Below are 15839 nucleotides of genomic sequence, written 5' to 3'. Positions count from 1 at the left end.
CCTAAACTAAGTACCTGGCTCATAGCTACAAAACCACAAAGAATTAAGCAGTCCTTAAGCTCAAGAGAACATTTTAGCATCCTTGAGCCTCTTATATTGGTTTCTAGCCTGCCTTAACATTTAAAGTTCAAAGGGCAGCTGATTTCAGCACAAAAGTCCTAAAACTAAACATTCACTACTTGCTTGGCACCAAAAAGTGGGTTGAAAAAAAAGGTGGAAAAACAAGTTGGTGGACAACAATTAGCAGTTTAGGTGCCAGATATTTCAATCAGCTGGTTAAGATGACAAACAGAAATGTATTTGCACACCGAATTACACTTTAATACAATGATCTTTTGATTGCTTGTGTCTTTTTATTTAAACATTGTGTTAATTCAGGGTGTGTCATCTTAATTTCACTATGTTGCTGTCTTGTATTGTGTTTCATTTGTCCTGAGACAGTGAATGTTGGATTTACATTGTTCAGGAGCACAAATACACAAGTCCAAATGTACACTAATATTTCTACGACTACAAACTGCTTAAACGTTTCTGTAGGCATACATGTGTTAACTAAATGTTACAATACGTCAGTGCTGTGTCCACAACTTGCTTCCACTGACTTCAAAAAAAAAAGAAAAAGATGCACTTTTTACAGGAAATAAATAGAACATATTCTCAGCTTCAAAAACATATAACTATTGATGTTTTTGCCACAGAAAGATGCATTTTTTGGGACACCCGAAAAAGGTTTACGCCAGTAATGAAAATTAAAATCCTAAAAATGTAGAATTAAATAAAATTTCCTTTAATCCGTGTTTTGTTGTAGAATTTTTATTTTAGTCAAGCGTAACATTTTTGTTTACGAAACAGTAGAAATAACAGAGAAATGCATAGATTTCTGCTAAACAGGGTAGCACAGGTTCTGTGCCTTTACCAACAAAATAACTTGAGCTATTGTTCATAATGTGAAGACTGAATTAAGTAACTCTACTACTTTTTTTGCAGTGTTTGTAAGACAAATGGAAGGTTTCTCAGATTTAGGTCTAGTGTGCTTTCAACACTCCGGTTTTAGAAAGACATGTAAGCCATGCAATAATTTAGGTGCTTTAAGGAGTCTTAACTTTATTTTGACCTTGGACTAAAGTTACCAAAAATAAATAACCCACTTGAACGTATTTTTTTCCTATAAAGGTTGCAGCCTTAGATTTGCAGCAGCAGCAGTGCAGCCTAATCCCGCTTCAGCTAAAGTTAGCTCAAACTCCAGTGGAAACAAACACACCTACGCAGCAGAAGCGAAGCAGGCGGGCGGTTGCAGGGAAGACGACAACATCCTTTAACCAGCAGATTCAACCACATCCATGTCAGCAAGCATCCACCCTACTGAAGTGCCCTTTAGCAAGACACTGAATCCCTGTCAGCTCTTTAACTGACCCAACAGTGGAATCCGCCAGCAGCCCAGAAAGGGTGAATTTCCCCGCAGGGATCAAATATCACATTATTATTGCAATATGCTACTTGCAAGCCATCTACAGAGCTTTCTTCAGTCCAACACCACGCGGAGTCATATCTCAATATCACTGGATGTGTGTGAGTCATATCTCGGCATCACTGGATGTGTGTGTGTGTGTGTGTGTGCATCTGTGTGTGTTCAACCACGGCGTATCACCCTCCATCATCGTGAGTTGAGGGGTTGTGGTTCCTAGAGAAGCACTTTACTTAAATTAGACCCTCAACGAGTCGACATGCAGGTGTCATGGTGTGTATATGTGTACGCGTGTGTGCGCTTGTGTCTGCAAGTGTGCCGAATGTGTGTGCGTGTGGGCGTCAGAAAGTCAGTGTGTGCCTGTGTGTGAGAGGGAGAAGAGACGGAACAAGAGAGAAGAGCGAGATCAGCAGACAGCGAACACGAGAGAGAGGCAACAAGGCAGCGAGCGGAGGAAGAGAGAGGGTGGGAGCTTGTGATGAAGTGAGAGAGGCAGAGAGTGAGACACACACAGAGACAGAAAGAAAGAAAGCAGGTGAGAATAACCCAGTCTGACCTTATTTCAGCACGGCTTTTTTTCCATTCTTTATATTCCCTCATTGCTGTAATATTTACACAGGAATAAAAGATTATTGGAGAGATCCACGGAGAAGAAATGAAGAGGGAGGAAAGGAGAGAGAAGGAAAATAAACAAAAGGAAATATGGCGAGCAAGACGTTGATGGAGTCAGGAAAAACAGATTGGAATGAATCTCAAATAAGGGCTGCAACTAATGATTATTTTCATTATCAATTAGACTGCCTATTATTTTCTTGATTTATCACGTAGTCTGTGAAATGTCAAAATATATTCGTATTTGTCAAAAGCCCCATCTTCAAATGTCTGGCCTTCTCCAATTAACAGTCCAAACCCAAAAGATATTGACAATGCAAAAAAAAAAAAAAGAGAGAGAGCGAGAGAGAGAGAAATTTTTAAAATTCCTTAGAAATGACTAAAATTAAAAAATAGGTATCAAAATTGTCCGTCAAATCTTTTTCATTCACTTCCATCAGCGCAAACAGTCTCACCCAAACAAAACAAAAGTTATCCAGCTTTAAAACACAATTACATAATAAGTTTCAACACAATGGCAAAATGCTGCGGAAAACCTTGAAGACGTACAGAATCAGTGAATGCACTCTGGTCATTAGTACAATAATTCAGTGTAGAACGAAAACAATTTGTCAGAATTAATCAGCAGCTATTTTGATCATTTGTTAGTCATTTTAAGAAAACATGCCAAACTTCAAGGGTATTTACTGCCAAAAATTGGCGCTTCAGTTCATCTTAATCTAAATCACTTTTGATCAGTTTAAAAAATTGAAGAAGCCGTCTTGGTTTTAAGGCATTTTTCACTTTTTTCCCTTCAATTTATGGGCGACACAATTTCATTTTGTCAAAAATAAAATTAATCGTTAATTATAGCCCCAATATTATTGTTTCTTATCTGTCAGGAAAAACATATTGGAGATAACACAGTCGCGTCGTGTGATTTTGTTAAAAATAATGAATAGTCCTGAGCAAAGTATGACAAATAGATACCGTAGTTTAAAACATAAGAAGATTTTGTTATATATATCAGCGTTAAAAACCATTGAGATGGGGTTTATAGCTTTACTGAACACACCAATTGTGCAGCCTTAAAATATATATATTTCTACACACACCCAGCATCCCACTACATGTTAAGAAATCCAAAAAATAAGGCTAATCAACATGACATACCAGCAAAACAGGCTTTTTTTTGTAGCTGCAAAATGTATCAGCATGCCACAAGTGAAAAGAGAAAACTCATGAGACAGCTCCTTTGTTGGAATACTTTCTGCTTTATCTATAAAATATTTGTGTCTTTTTGTAATTATTTCTTTGTGTATTAATTCTCATATAAATGTATTGTATTACGTATTGTGTAATTTAGCTTTCAGTCACAAGAGCTTATTTGAATTTTTAAAAAAAAAGTTCAAACAAGAGAAGGAGTCAATAAAACACAGACAAGAACAACACTAAAAGGTTCTGATGAAGCGAGATGTACGGACACACTTTCCTACACATAGACACGAGTGAGTGTACACATGCAACAAAAAAAAAAAAAAAAGCATACATAAGTGCACATTCACACACAAAAGCAGTCTCTATATTATGCATGCACACATGCTTCCAAACATTACAAAAACACACATCAAAACGGCCGGAAAAGACAGTAGGTGGTTATTAAAGAGACAAGAGAGAAAAACAGAGAGAAGGAGAAGAGACACTTTACCAGCAATCAAAGATGCAGAGGAGAAGAGACAGAAAGAGAAAGAGGGAGAAGTGGAGGTAGAGAGAGGGAGAGAGAAAGAGACATGCAAAAGGAGAGAGTTTGCTTCTAATCAGCCTGGATCCAAAATTTAGACAGGCACACACAGAGGCACGAGCAGTCCCAGTAGGATTAGGACCTTGGCACTGTGTGTGCGAGTGTGTGTTTGTGTGTGTGTAGTGTGCACGTCCCACGAGACTGATTAGCCATGAATGACTGATGACGGATCTTTGTTTTTTTTTTTTTTTTTGCTCTCTCTCTCTCTCGCTCTCTTTTCTTGTTTTCTTTCTCACTACTCTCAGCTCGGCGAGAGCATGGGAGAGGATTCTCTCTCTCCCTCACACACACACACACACACACACACACACACAAAGCTGCACACAGCTCCATGTATATTCAACAAAGGCTCCTGAATATACTTAATGCTTTCATGTGTGTCACTGTGTAACGATCCATGCTGTTCCACACAGCTGCTTCTCTCTTTTTCTTACTCTCTTCCACCCTCACGCACACACACACACACACACACTCGCACAGATATGTACCTATTTCCTATTTAAGAGCACATTATCTGTCTTTCACACCAAATCCTAAATCTGTTCAATCTGTACGACGGCAGCAGTGTGACTCATGAAAACTGAAGGGTCCCGCATTCAGGAGGCAGTCTGACCACTCTGCCTTCTTTAACCTCACCTCCAGATGAACCTACGGCCCCCTCCATCCATCTAAACCCATGACAGCAAAACAAACTGGACATAGACCCGCCTGAATGGAGGCCATTACAATATGAATGAGCCAAACAGAGCTGAAATGAATCGAATAGAGAAGCAAAACACAACAGCAGAGAAAAGGGCCCCGGCTGAGTCAAACAAGTCAGCTCGAGTGACGATGAGTCAGGCATAAATGTGACCCTGAGACAGATAAAAGCCCGGCCCGTCTCAGGTGTCGGTTGCTGCTGTGATAAGGGTTGCCGTGGTTGCACCGCCTTGGCTTTGCGGTGTGCATTTTCAGGGGGTGCAGACCTGTGGATCTGCCGGGACTGTGACATCATGTCTGTCCCCCCCCTCCCCTCCCCACCCTCCTGTCGCTAAGTGATGTCACCTTTCTGTCATGTTGCGTAAACAGGGAATTGCCTTGACCCCTCTGAGGAAGAGGAAAGCCATAAAATAACAGGGAATTACAGTGTCTGAACACTTTCTTTGCACATATCTTTTTCTTGCAATCACATCATGAATAACAGCCACATATTCAAACACCTTATACTGTCGTTTAAAGTGAACACACACACACACACGGAGGCACACACACACAGCCCCCTCCTCCTCCTCCTGTACAGAGTAAGAAGCTGTTTTAGCCTTGTGTTTTGCGGGCTGTTTAAAATGTCATTTTTCTCTCGTTTCTTGGACTTCAAAGGCGCCTCACTGAGCTCTCACTCCCTCTTGCCAAATCCTCCAAACGTTTCTGATTTAGTGAGTTGGCCATGGGCCGAGTAGCACCGGGACGGGCCCGTTAACAACCGGCCGAGTGGTGGGGAGAAAGGGAGGGGGGAAGAGGCAAGGAAAGAGAAGGGAGAAACAAATGAGGCAATGTGGAAAAGGAGAGGAAGCAGGCTGAAATTGAGACAGAAATAGGAGGAGTGCTGAGAAAAGCTGGTCTGCTAACAACGCAAGGAAGCGATGGGCGTGTGGGGAGTTAGACAGAGATGGGAGATGGATATAAGAGGTGGGGGGGATCGATTGAAAAGAGAGGAGAGAGCAAAGGGGGGAAAGAGAGGAGTGGGGAGGAACATGGCTGTAGGGAGGAGGAGGAGGAGGAGGAGGAGGAAGGAGGGCTGGAGCACCACTCGAAGAGCTGAGAGGAGCGAATGCAATAGTGAAGGAGAAGTGAAAGAGGAAAGCAGAAGGAGGAAGAGGGCAGGGCGAGCATGTGGTTAAAGAGGAGCGAGGAAGACGGGGGAGTCTGGTCAGTGAGGGACAGCAGCAGAAGAAGAAGGAGAAGAAGAAAAGGGGAAAGAGGAGCGAGAGGCAGAAAAGAGCACATGGACAGAGGAAGTCTGGCGCTTTCCATTCACATGCCAAGTCATCAGATGGTAGTGTGTGTTCACACCCCGGAGATGTCGCAACCAAACGCACCCCACTCCCTTCAAATCACTGCTACCGACAATAAGCAGCTGTTCTCATGTTGGATGAGAGTTGGAGATGAGACAAAAGTCTTTCTGTCACAGTGGCAAATGTGCTTCAGAGCAAATGCAAGCTTCACTCAAAACCCCCAACATGAAAAGGATTTTTTATTCACCATCTTATTTTATTTTTATCTTTCCATTGACCTCTCAGACAGCTCAAATCTCAGCCGCAGTTTCTCTGAGGTCAATTTGATAAGACGCAGTAAAACATTCAGGCGTATATTTAAGGGATGTGCCGTAGTTTGCTTGAATTATCAAAGCATCCGTAAGATACTAGTTTGTAACAGAAATGCTTTTAATGACTTTTCTGGCCTTCCTTACTGACCTAATGCTTTCAATTCATCAACGATTTTTAAACAGTCATTTAACTGATTTCTTTGGCCTTGTTGCATGTTCTAGCTTACATTTAGATAAGAGCTGGGCTGGTGTGGGTGTCAAATCAGCTCTCAAATAGTTTAAGGCTGACAAAAAAAATAGTTTTTGCAAAATGTAATTTGAAAAGAAAATGGCAAGTGTGTTTGGATGAAAAATAATCCTACCACATACTAAAAATCCCTCCAGTATCAAGTCCAGTGTGTTTTGACGCAGCACTGTGTTAACTTTACCCTGAACTAATTGTTTAGACTTATATTTTAATATTAGCGTATTTTTTGAAAAACAAACTACAATATTTCTAATTTGAACCACTGTTAGACAGCAAACGCATTTTGTGCTTTGAGTTTTAACTGTCAGAAAAATGTATTGCTAGTTTAACAAACATAAGTTATTATTAGTTTTTTAATTTGTAATTTTTTTTTAATTAAAAAAAATCTTCTTTTTCTTAAATTTTCCAACAATAATATAAAAAGCACAATGCTGGATAAAAACAACCCATTGTCTTTAGCGGTTTTCTGCTCATACACTTGGCTAAGTTGACCCAGTACAACATGGTATTGTATTGATCCAAAGTAGGTCAAGTAAAATTTTGATTGTTTTTTCTTGAACTGAACTGAATTTACACTCGTCTCCTTCATGACCGCATCCAGTCGCAGCTCGGCTGGCTGCAGCCTTCACCAGCTGTCTCCTCCACGCAGGGGGTCGTCTTGCACGCTGCACCCGAGATGTGCCCCTTGTACCCTGGGAAGTGTTGGTAAGGTGAGGGGGGGGGGGAGGAGGATCTGTCCACTGCTGACTCATCTCCCACACACACAAACACACACACAGAGGCAAGCATCTCCTCTCTCTCGCTTTCACTCACTCACACTCTTGAGAGGCAGAGGAGACGCCAGGCTGAGGAGTCGGGGATGACGGCCAGTGGGTGCTGTCAGGCGGTGGTAATCTGACTGGATTACCAACCAGGTGGAAACATTCAGCCTATCTACTCCCTCAGCCCCCCCACCCTCACACCCCCACCTCGACCCCTTCCCCTCCTCCCTCCCTTCCTCCGCTCCATCCATCATTGCTTTTCTTTTCTTTTTTTTTCTGCCTTTCTTTCTTTATCTATATAGGGCTTTCCTTCACCTTTTAACATAAAAAAGACGCGGACGCTCACACACCAATCTGAACTACAAGCCAAATTCCAGAAGCACACACACACACACACACACGCACAGAAACCAAACTCATGCATACACATCTTCCCTTTCCACGCCATGCGAGTTGTTTTGTGTATGAAGGTGTGTGCAGGTAGGAGGGTGAAGGGGTGTGTCTCATCTTTGCTGCCGTGACGATCAAAGCCAAAGCCGAGAAACTTCCAAGACAGAAGCGATATTACTGACAGCGTCGTGATGAATGGACAGGGCGGCTGCACGTAACACATACACATGCAGCCGCGCACACATTTAGAAGAGAGAGACGCAGAACTCGACTGCAGGAGCTTGTGCTTTGCTAACAAGATTGAACATGGGGAGAAAGAAGGGGATAAGAAGGAGAAAAAGGTCAGGTGAGAAAGGCCACAGAGAGAAAACAGAAAGAGAGAAGCGATAGAGAGGTTATCTAGTCTAACTAAAACATTATGATTATGGATTATTACTTTTTCAAAGCCTGAACCACAAGCAGCTGAAGATAGAAACCCTTCCAAGTCTGTGAATGTGTGCAGCTGTGCGTGTGTGCACACCTAACATGAACTAAACTCTTTCGGTCTGTATTACTAGGTCACACACAAACACACACACACTCTCTCACACACACAATCATGTAAACAAAAACCGTCTGCTGTCTGGGAAGTAACACACCTGTTCAATGACAAGCGCTGCCCCGCCCTCCATAATACTGCACACCTGTGCTACTGCAGGCTAAACCTAACCCTAACCACACACACACAAACACACACGTATGTACGCACTTGCACAACTACTGCCCAGGGGCTACATCACAGAAAAGGGAAGAAAGGGAAGGAGAGAGAAACTGGAATAAAAGCAAAGCGGTGAAAATGGGAGGGGAAAGAGAGCAAGACAGACAGACAGACAGAGACAAAGGCTTTCCCACTGCTCCTATCAGTAATCTAAACGCCTGTGTAATATCATTGTGGGGTTTTATCAAATGGGGGCTGAGTCTTATGGCGTTGGTATGCGTCTGTCATTCCATCACCTTGTCAAGCGCAACCGTATTCAAGCAGACACCATGCTGATCTAAATAAGAGGCTTCAGCAAATTGATGGATTGCAGGTTTTCCAGGATATGAAGAAACGGGAGAATGAGGGGAGTCTTTCTTTCTTTTCTTTTTTTTTTTACTTTGAATTTCTGTAAGTGATACACCCAGTTTGGTAGTGTGGGACTGTACTAGGTGTGTGCGTGTGTGTGTGTGTGTGTGTGTGTGTCTTGAAGATCTGAAACAAACCCCTGTCATAGCCCCCCCCCCGTCCTGTCTTGCTATGGCCAACTCCACATCATATCTACCCCCTGTGCCGAGGCCTAGGGCCAGGCATACAGCTTTCTGAATCTCTAAGGGGGGCAAGGACAAAGGTAACCCCCATCCTAACCTCCCAGCAAACACACACTCATGCACACACACACACACACACATACACACACATACCCCAACCCCCATCCCAAAACAACAATCCTCTATGCCCATCATGTCAGTCAAAACCCCATAAGGGACATGCATGGAGAGTCTGGATATCTGGAATCTCAATACAGTGTCATGCACCTTGAGACCCAGTGAGAGGCCCTCTTGAATATATTTCAATAGCATTATCACCCTGCATTACTATGCTTATTCCCCCTTTCAACATTACAGAATCATTTTTAAATTGGGCCATAATGCATGTCAGCGAGCAGCAATATCAGTCAAAGTGGTATTTAAATCCTTACGCAGGTTAGATGAGTGTTTGTCACTGGTTTAAAAACGACATAGCTGTATTTTTTTTCTCCGCTGAAATCTTTAAAGCTGAATTTAAAACAGCGAGGCAGTTGAATGTCACGTAAAACACATAAAATGTTTTATCAGTATAAAATAAATTCTTGCCATGTAATTATTTTATAATATATTTAAATATAGCACAATGTAGAGCAGTAATTATGTAAATTATTTAATAAGTGCCATACTGTAGAGCATGTAGATATTTCAGAAAAATGCATTTAGTGTAAACTGCATTTGCAAAAACACATTAATTCGACATGTTGTCAATTAAATATGTTACATTTTATAATATATTTTTAAAAGATCTAAATTATAAAAAATAATAAATCTATTAATCTTGCATGCTCTGTGTTATAAAATATTTATAGAAAAAATGTAAAGTCTATATAAAGTGGGCAATATATTAAACATGCACATTACACTTACAGCAAAAATGACAGATTCTGAGATTTACAAATGTGGTTGCTCACATGAGGGTGTATTTCTGAAACAGGGCAAGCGGGTAACAATATTAGCCTATTGTTTAAGATTCACGTTCTCTTCATGTGAAGCAGTCAAGACCAGAACCAGAACTTGGAGAACATAAAATGTCAAAATGGTTAACTTTATATTGCTGCCAAAAAAAAGAAAGTGTTGACTGGGAGTGTGGAAATTGTGTATTTTGTTCAAAAATTTTGACAACACTTGCTGTTGTGTAAAACTATTGAATATGGAAATGAGTGGAGAAAGGGGATGTGTGGATCCAACACACAACAGACGATATTATTCACAGGACCGAGTTTTGTGCGTCTCTTTAAAGAACTCAGAGCGTTTGCAAATGATAATTAACGAGATCTCTCATCGGACACGTTTACATTCACTCAGTTGATCCACTACGTATAGACTGTACACTGTATGATTTCGAGCAGAGGCTTTCTTCTCTCTCTACACACACACACACACACAGAGAGAGAGAGAGAGAGAGAGAGCGAGAGAGAGAGAGGGAGACACACACACACACACACACACACACACGCACACACACACACACCCCTCCCCTATTGAGACAGGATACCAAAGCTACTTGTTAAATCTAATGCATGCACTGTCAACCCATTCGCACCCCGTCACGTCCCCGCTCAATATAGAAACCGGATTTTCTGGTATTACCCGCACCTCTATTAGCCATGAGCTTCCCTGCACTCCCCCAACTCACCCCTGCGACCCCCAGTTTGTGACCAGAACAATCCAGCGTGCGCCCTCCCGAACCCACCGGCACCAAACCAGCACCGTCCCCAACGGAACCACACGTGGAGGGGGGAGACGCTGCACAGAAACTGGCTCAGCTAATAGCTTTAATTTATTGTTTAATGGGAAATATAAGCGGTGGAATAACCCAATTCTAATTAATTACATCAAATGGCAACGATTAGTACTTTACTAATTGATGAAACCATATAAATGTATGACAAGATTATGCCACTATAGAAACGCCCAATAATCCCTGTTTGATAGAAAATACAAATAATCCTGAAATACTGTTAAATTCTTGAGACGTTTAAAACAACAACAACAAAAACGAGGATGACCTGTGTCGTAAATTTGAACTTAATTTAATTTGCAAAAGATGGAACAATTTTTCTCTTTGTGTTTCATAATTTTGCTTTTATGTGAGGCTCCACTGACACGTTATATTTATTTTCTGGTATTACGCACAGCTGCGCCATAAACAGTTCATTAAATAAAGTAAAACATAAAACTCTTGAAGATGCCTGCGCCTGTTTGCTAATTTCTATATTTCCACAAAGTCAGAGCAATTCTCTTCCACGTTAAATCCTAAAGAGCTTCAAGGTTTCACAAGTTTGCAATATGGAGAACATATGCTCCAGACAAAAGAGAGTGCATGTTTTTTTTTTGTTTTGTTTTGTTTTTTTTGTTATTTATTTTTTTAAACCCACACTTGTTATGCATACACGGAAAAGATTCACAACTGACCTGAGTGCGGACCCATGGAAAGGTGGGATGAGTAGTATTTCCCGGGCTGGAAGTGTGCGGGGTGCTGCACGGAGCCGTGGCCGCCTGGCGCCATCCGAGACGCGGCGCTGTGAACCAAAGCGCTTCGCTCCGTCAGGAGGTGGTGCGGAGGAGCGAAATCTCGGCTTTCCATCCCGATGAGAACCGATAAATCCCAAATCCAAAGTAAAATCCGGAGGCACCGAAGGTTTTCTCAGGCACCCAGATGCAAATAATCCCTTTTATGAACTTCGGGCTCCCCTCGCTTTGAGCGGAGTTTTGGCTTTGCAGGGTAGAAACTGAGTCCCCGTCATGTCCTACAAAAGAGAGAGCAGGAGACAAGTCAAAGCGCTGACAATAATGAGCCAACCAGGGATGTAGCGCTGAAGAAAAGGCTGAACTGAGAGACAGTCACTGTTCATGTTTAGACAAACAAGCAGTATACACACAAAAAAAGCGATACAAATGTCACCAAAAAGCCCACATTGACATACAATCTGAACTACTTTGGCACGATCTTCTGCGTTACTTTTAAGGGCGATTTCTGGCAGCTCGGGAAGGTGCGTAAAGCCTGTCCTGTAGTTGAAAAAGGTGGGTGAACTGAGTTTATGTGGATTTGCCCTGCACCCCAACAGAGGAGTCTCCCCCCTTACACTCACCCCTCCTCCGCACCCTCCTCCTCCTCCTCCTCCTCCTTCATCCTGTGACCAAACACGATGCAAATAACGCACACGGGAGCCTTCTTTATCAGCGAAAAGAATGGAAAGGAAAGGGGAGATTTGGCTCAGGTACAAACACACGATGCAGATACAGTACAAGAGTTCACAGCGGTTTAAAAAGAAGAAGAAGAAGAAGAAGAAGAAGCCTCTCCCGATGAAGGAGTTGGTATGTCTTTGGACTCGACAAGGACTGGTCATAAACAAACTGGACCTCGGGGCTCTTACGCTAAAATATTAAGAAAACCATCTGCACAAAGCAAAAAAGGCAGTTTTTATCTTTATGGTGACCAAAACCTACATCCCCACAGAGCCCCAAACTGACACAAATACACATACGTCTGCTTCCATTCATGGATTTATGTAAATTGATTTATTCCTTCACGTATTTGCCATAAAATCTGATCCCTGTCCACACATGTATGGTTCAGAGTAGAGCAGATTCTTAATTTTCTGTTTTTAAAGACGCATATATGGGGCTTGATGTGAAGTCCAATAGCCACACTGCCTTGGATCTATGGTGTTTGCTGTGTAGCTTTTATAAATTAAACCTGACTGGCTGTTTTTTGTTGTTTTTTTTTCTCCATAAATTCACCCAAGTTATTTCACCATCGCTGTTGGACTTTTTACAGTTCGCACCGCTGTAATCAGGATTATTATTTGTGGTTGCTGCTTATTAATGGAAACGGCGATGAAACAGCTATTTCTATCAAGTCAGCAGCCCCCTCGCCTCCTGACAATGGCACACACCATGCATCTCTGCTGCATATACTGTATATATGGGCTACACTGTAATCACAAACACAAATCAAATCACCTTTATGCTCCGGTGCCAAAGAGTGAGGCAATAAACAGAGAAATAGACTAGGAAATCATCGACTTTATATGTATACCTCATAGCCCAGGTCATTTACTTAAATAGGGCTCCCTGTGATGCTCATATAGGGAGATCTGGGTGCCTGCGTTCCACAAACACACCTCAGCAGCAGTCCATCTATTAGGCCTTTCAATGCATGGCACGTCCATCTAGCACTCTGTAGATGCTGATAGCACCTCCCAGGAACCAACGATAAAGGAACAAAGAAAATATCAAATGCTCTGGTGGACCAGGGGCTTATGAAGTGCAGAAGAATATAGCCTGCATAAGCTCGGATATTCCAAGTCTTCTTTAACACACACACACTCTCTCTCTCACACACACACACACACAGTCACACACATACGCGCTGCTCAAGGACTCCAACTTTCAGGAATTGTAATTTTTTTTAGGGGGAAAAAAAAATCTCCAAAGTTGCACAGCTCTGACAGACCCTGAAAATGTTTTCGTGAAGTCTCCCATGCATCAAATGCACCCCATAAGACTATTTAGCCAAACTGCAAATGCGTTTAAATTATTTAATTTGCCTTCTTTTTTTTTGTTTGTTTGCGGGAACCACGGTATCTGTTTTGACCACATCTAGTCGACAGCAAGAGGTAAAAAATGAGGGAGAGGAGCGCAGGCTACTGCAAGCGCACAGGGAAGGCAAAATGGACTCTCTCCTGTCCCCTAGGCTGTGAGAAACAATGGCCCTTCTCTACGGGACATCAATCATAAACCACTCTCGTCTGACATTTGTCTATACATTTTTAAATTTTCAGGCCGTAAACACACGTCCTGTGTGTTTACATTCCACGTCAACAGAGAGCCACTCAGGCTGCATTTAACAACCTGAATCTAAATCCAGTGTTATCGCACGCCACGCAAACAAAACGACGTGAGCAGATCGCGCGTAACAGTTTGGGGAAAATGATCATTTGGATCTGCTTGTATTGTGAGAGATCGTGTGTGTGTGCGTGTGTGTGTGTGTAAGTGTGTGTGTTTCATACGTGGAAGGCGTTCAGACTTCCTTCCACTCTACGCAGACTCCCCCAAACCTTCTACACACACACACACACCTCCCAAACACACACACACCTCTACCATCGCGCTGCCCTGGAAAGGGTCAAACTATCGTCAGACAAAAATCCCCCTCTACAAAAGTAACCACTGCTGGTCAAGATGACATTACATGAACCTAACACAAAAGCCAGCAAATCCGCAAAGAAATGTTGTTGGTCAGAACTCAGAGCAAAATAAGAAAAAAAACACCTATAGTGCCATTTGAGAAGAAATCTATTCAATCATAAATGTGTGCGCATTTGGGCTAAAAATTAAAGACTTTTGGAGTGGCTCTCGGGTTCAGAGGCACTCTCATTACCCTCAACAATTTTGCAATAAAGTAAAGTCACAAAGCATAACCCGTGCACTAAATCTGGATATTCAGAGGCCGGATAAACAGGAGAGACAAGCCCGGCTGAGCCGAAGACAGCCCGGCGTCAGCACAGCCTTCATACCGAGGGAGCACTGCAGCTTGCAATAAAACCTCTCCCGTCTCCCTCCCCTCTCAAACACACACACACACACACACACACACGTACAATAGCGAACTAACAAAGAAAATAATCAGCAATTTATAATCTATAAAACCAGTCGCGACAAGGATCGCTGGGAAGCACAAGGTTTTTTTTGTTTGTTTGTTTTTTTGTTCTGTCCTGAATGAATTAGAGACACACAAGTAATTTGGCTGTAACATCAAGAAGTGACACACATATCGTCCACAGCTCAGTCGTGCACGCTGGACAGGAGAGGACACAGTGGGAATGAAATGAATCATTCAAAATACTGCAAAAAAAAAAAAAATTGTGAGATCTGTTGCTTTAATGCAGTGAAAGGATGAGTGATGTCTCTAGATTGTTATTCTGCAAACTACACAGAGCACTCACAGCAGCTCGCGTTATATTCTCTAAAGGTATGACAGTGGATAACGGGGTGTTTTTGTAAATTATGTGTATCTGCATTTAAATAAAACGTTGAATTTAGATCTTCCTCTCCTTGAATGAAAGACTTGAGCTAAAAGCGCCGTTCGCTAAAGATGACAAAACACAGCTGTAAAATAATTCGCTACTTACTGGTAAGTTATATCCATTGTATGGCGAGTAGGGTGTAATGAAAGAAAAAGTACAAAAATACTCAAAGTGAAAATCCCCGAGTCGCAGAGATGAAACATGTGGGATTGATTACATCCTATGCTGCTGCAGACTGTGGTGTGCAGTCAGTTGAGGTATGGGAGAGACGCATCGTAGAAGTTCAGGCTTGTAGTGAATCGAGGCTCGTTCATGCAACCAGAGACTCAGACACGCCGGGTGGAGGACGAGGAGGAGGAGGAGGAGGAGGTTGAGGTTGAAGGGGTGTGTGTGCGGGGAGGGGTGGACGCGCAGGCCTATTGGTTTGAGAACGACAATGTGAAAGCGTGCCCGTGAGGCGCTCCCCCACCTCCGCCCCCACCGTACCCTTTCNATGTCCATCATTTCCTGCAGAATTAACCCAACTGAGTATTTTATGGTTTTTTACTGTTGGTTGGCAGACCTGCAAAATATTATGACGTCTTTCACTGGACTGCACGAGGACGGCAACATGCAACACACACACACACACACACACACACACACACGCACACACACAACTACTACCACCCCCTTCGACGGCAAACACACGCTGCCATTGGCTGCCGCTCCGAGCCAATGAGGAGGCCGCCGGAGTCGCGGAGCGAAACGGCGGGCGTTTGATTTGCAACCCTCGGCGCGCTGCGTGCGCAAGCAAATGCGAGGAGACAGGGCGCACAGCTCGGCGCTGTTCGGTGCGGAGAGAGGAGAGGAACCGGCGCTGCCTGCGTCTTTTTTTTTTCCTGATCGCTGGTGGAGAGCAAACAGCATCTAGTCCATTCTGTG

General features: G+C 42.7%; 1 protein-coding gene across 1 annotated transcript in view; it reads right to left on the bottom strand.

Annotated features, from left to right (window-relative positions):
* LOC103372817 (BAH and coiled-coil domain-containing protein 1-like) overlaps nucleotides 1–15223 on the bottom strand; it is a 58833-nt gene extending 43610 nt beyond the window's left edge. The window contains exons 1-2 of the mRNA XM_008302555.1: nucleotides 15021–15223; nucleotides 11299–11633 (exon numbers count right to left, since the gene is read on the bottom strand). Of these exons, the coding sequence (XP_008300777.1) occupies nucleotides 11299–11470 (172 nt within the window). The 5' untranslated portion in view covers nucleotides 11471–11633; nucleotides 15021–15223. The remainder of the gene's footprint in view (nucleotides 1–11298; nucleotides 11634–15020) is intronic.
* Nucleotides 15224–15839: the final 616 nt, after the last annotated feature.

This window comes from Stegastes partitus, unplaced genomic scaffold (assembly GCF_000690725.1).
Source record: "Stegastes partitus isolate 25-593 unplaced genomic scaffold, Stegastes_partitus-1.0.2 Scaffold1837, whole genome shotgun sequence".
Classification (NCBI taxonomy): Eukaryota; Metazoa; Chordata; class Actinopteri; family Pomacentridae; genus Stegastes; species Stegastes partitus.
This window is presented reverse-complemented; position numbering and strand designations above follow the sequence as displayed.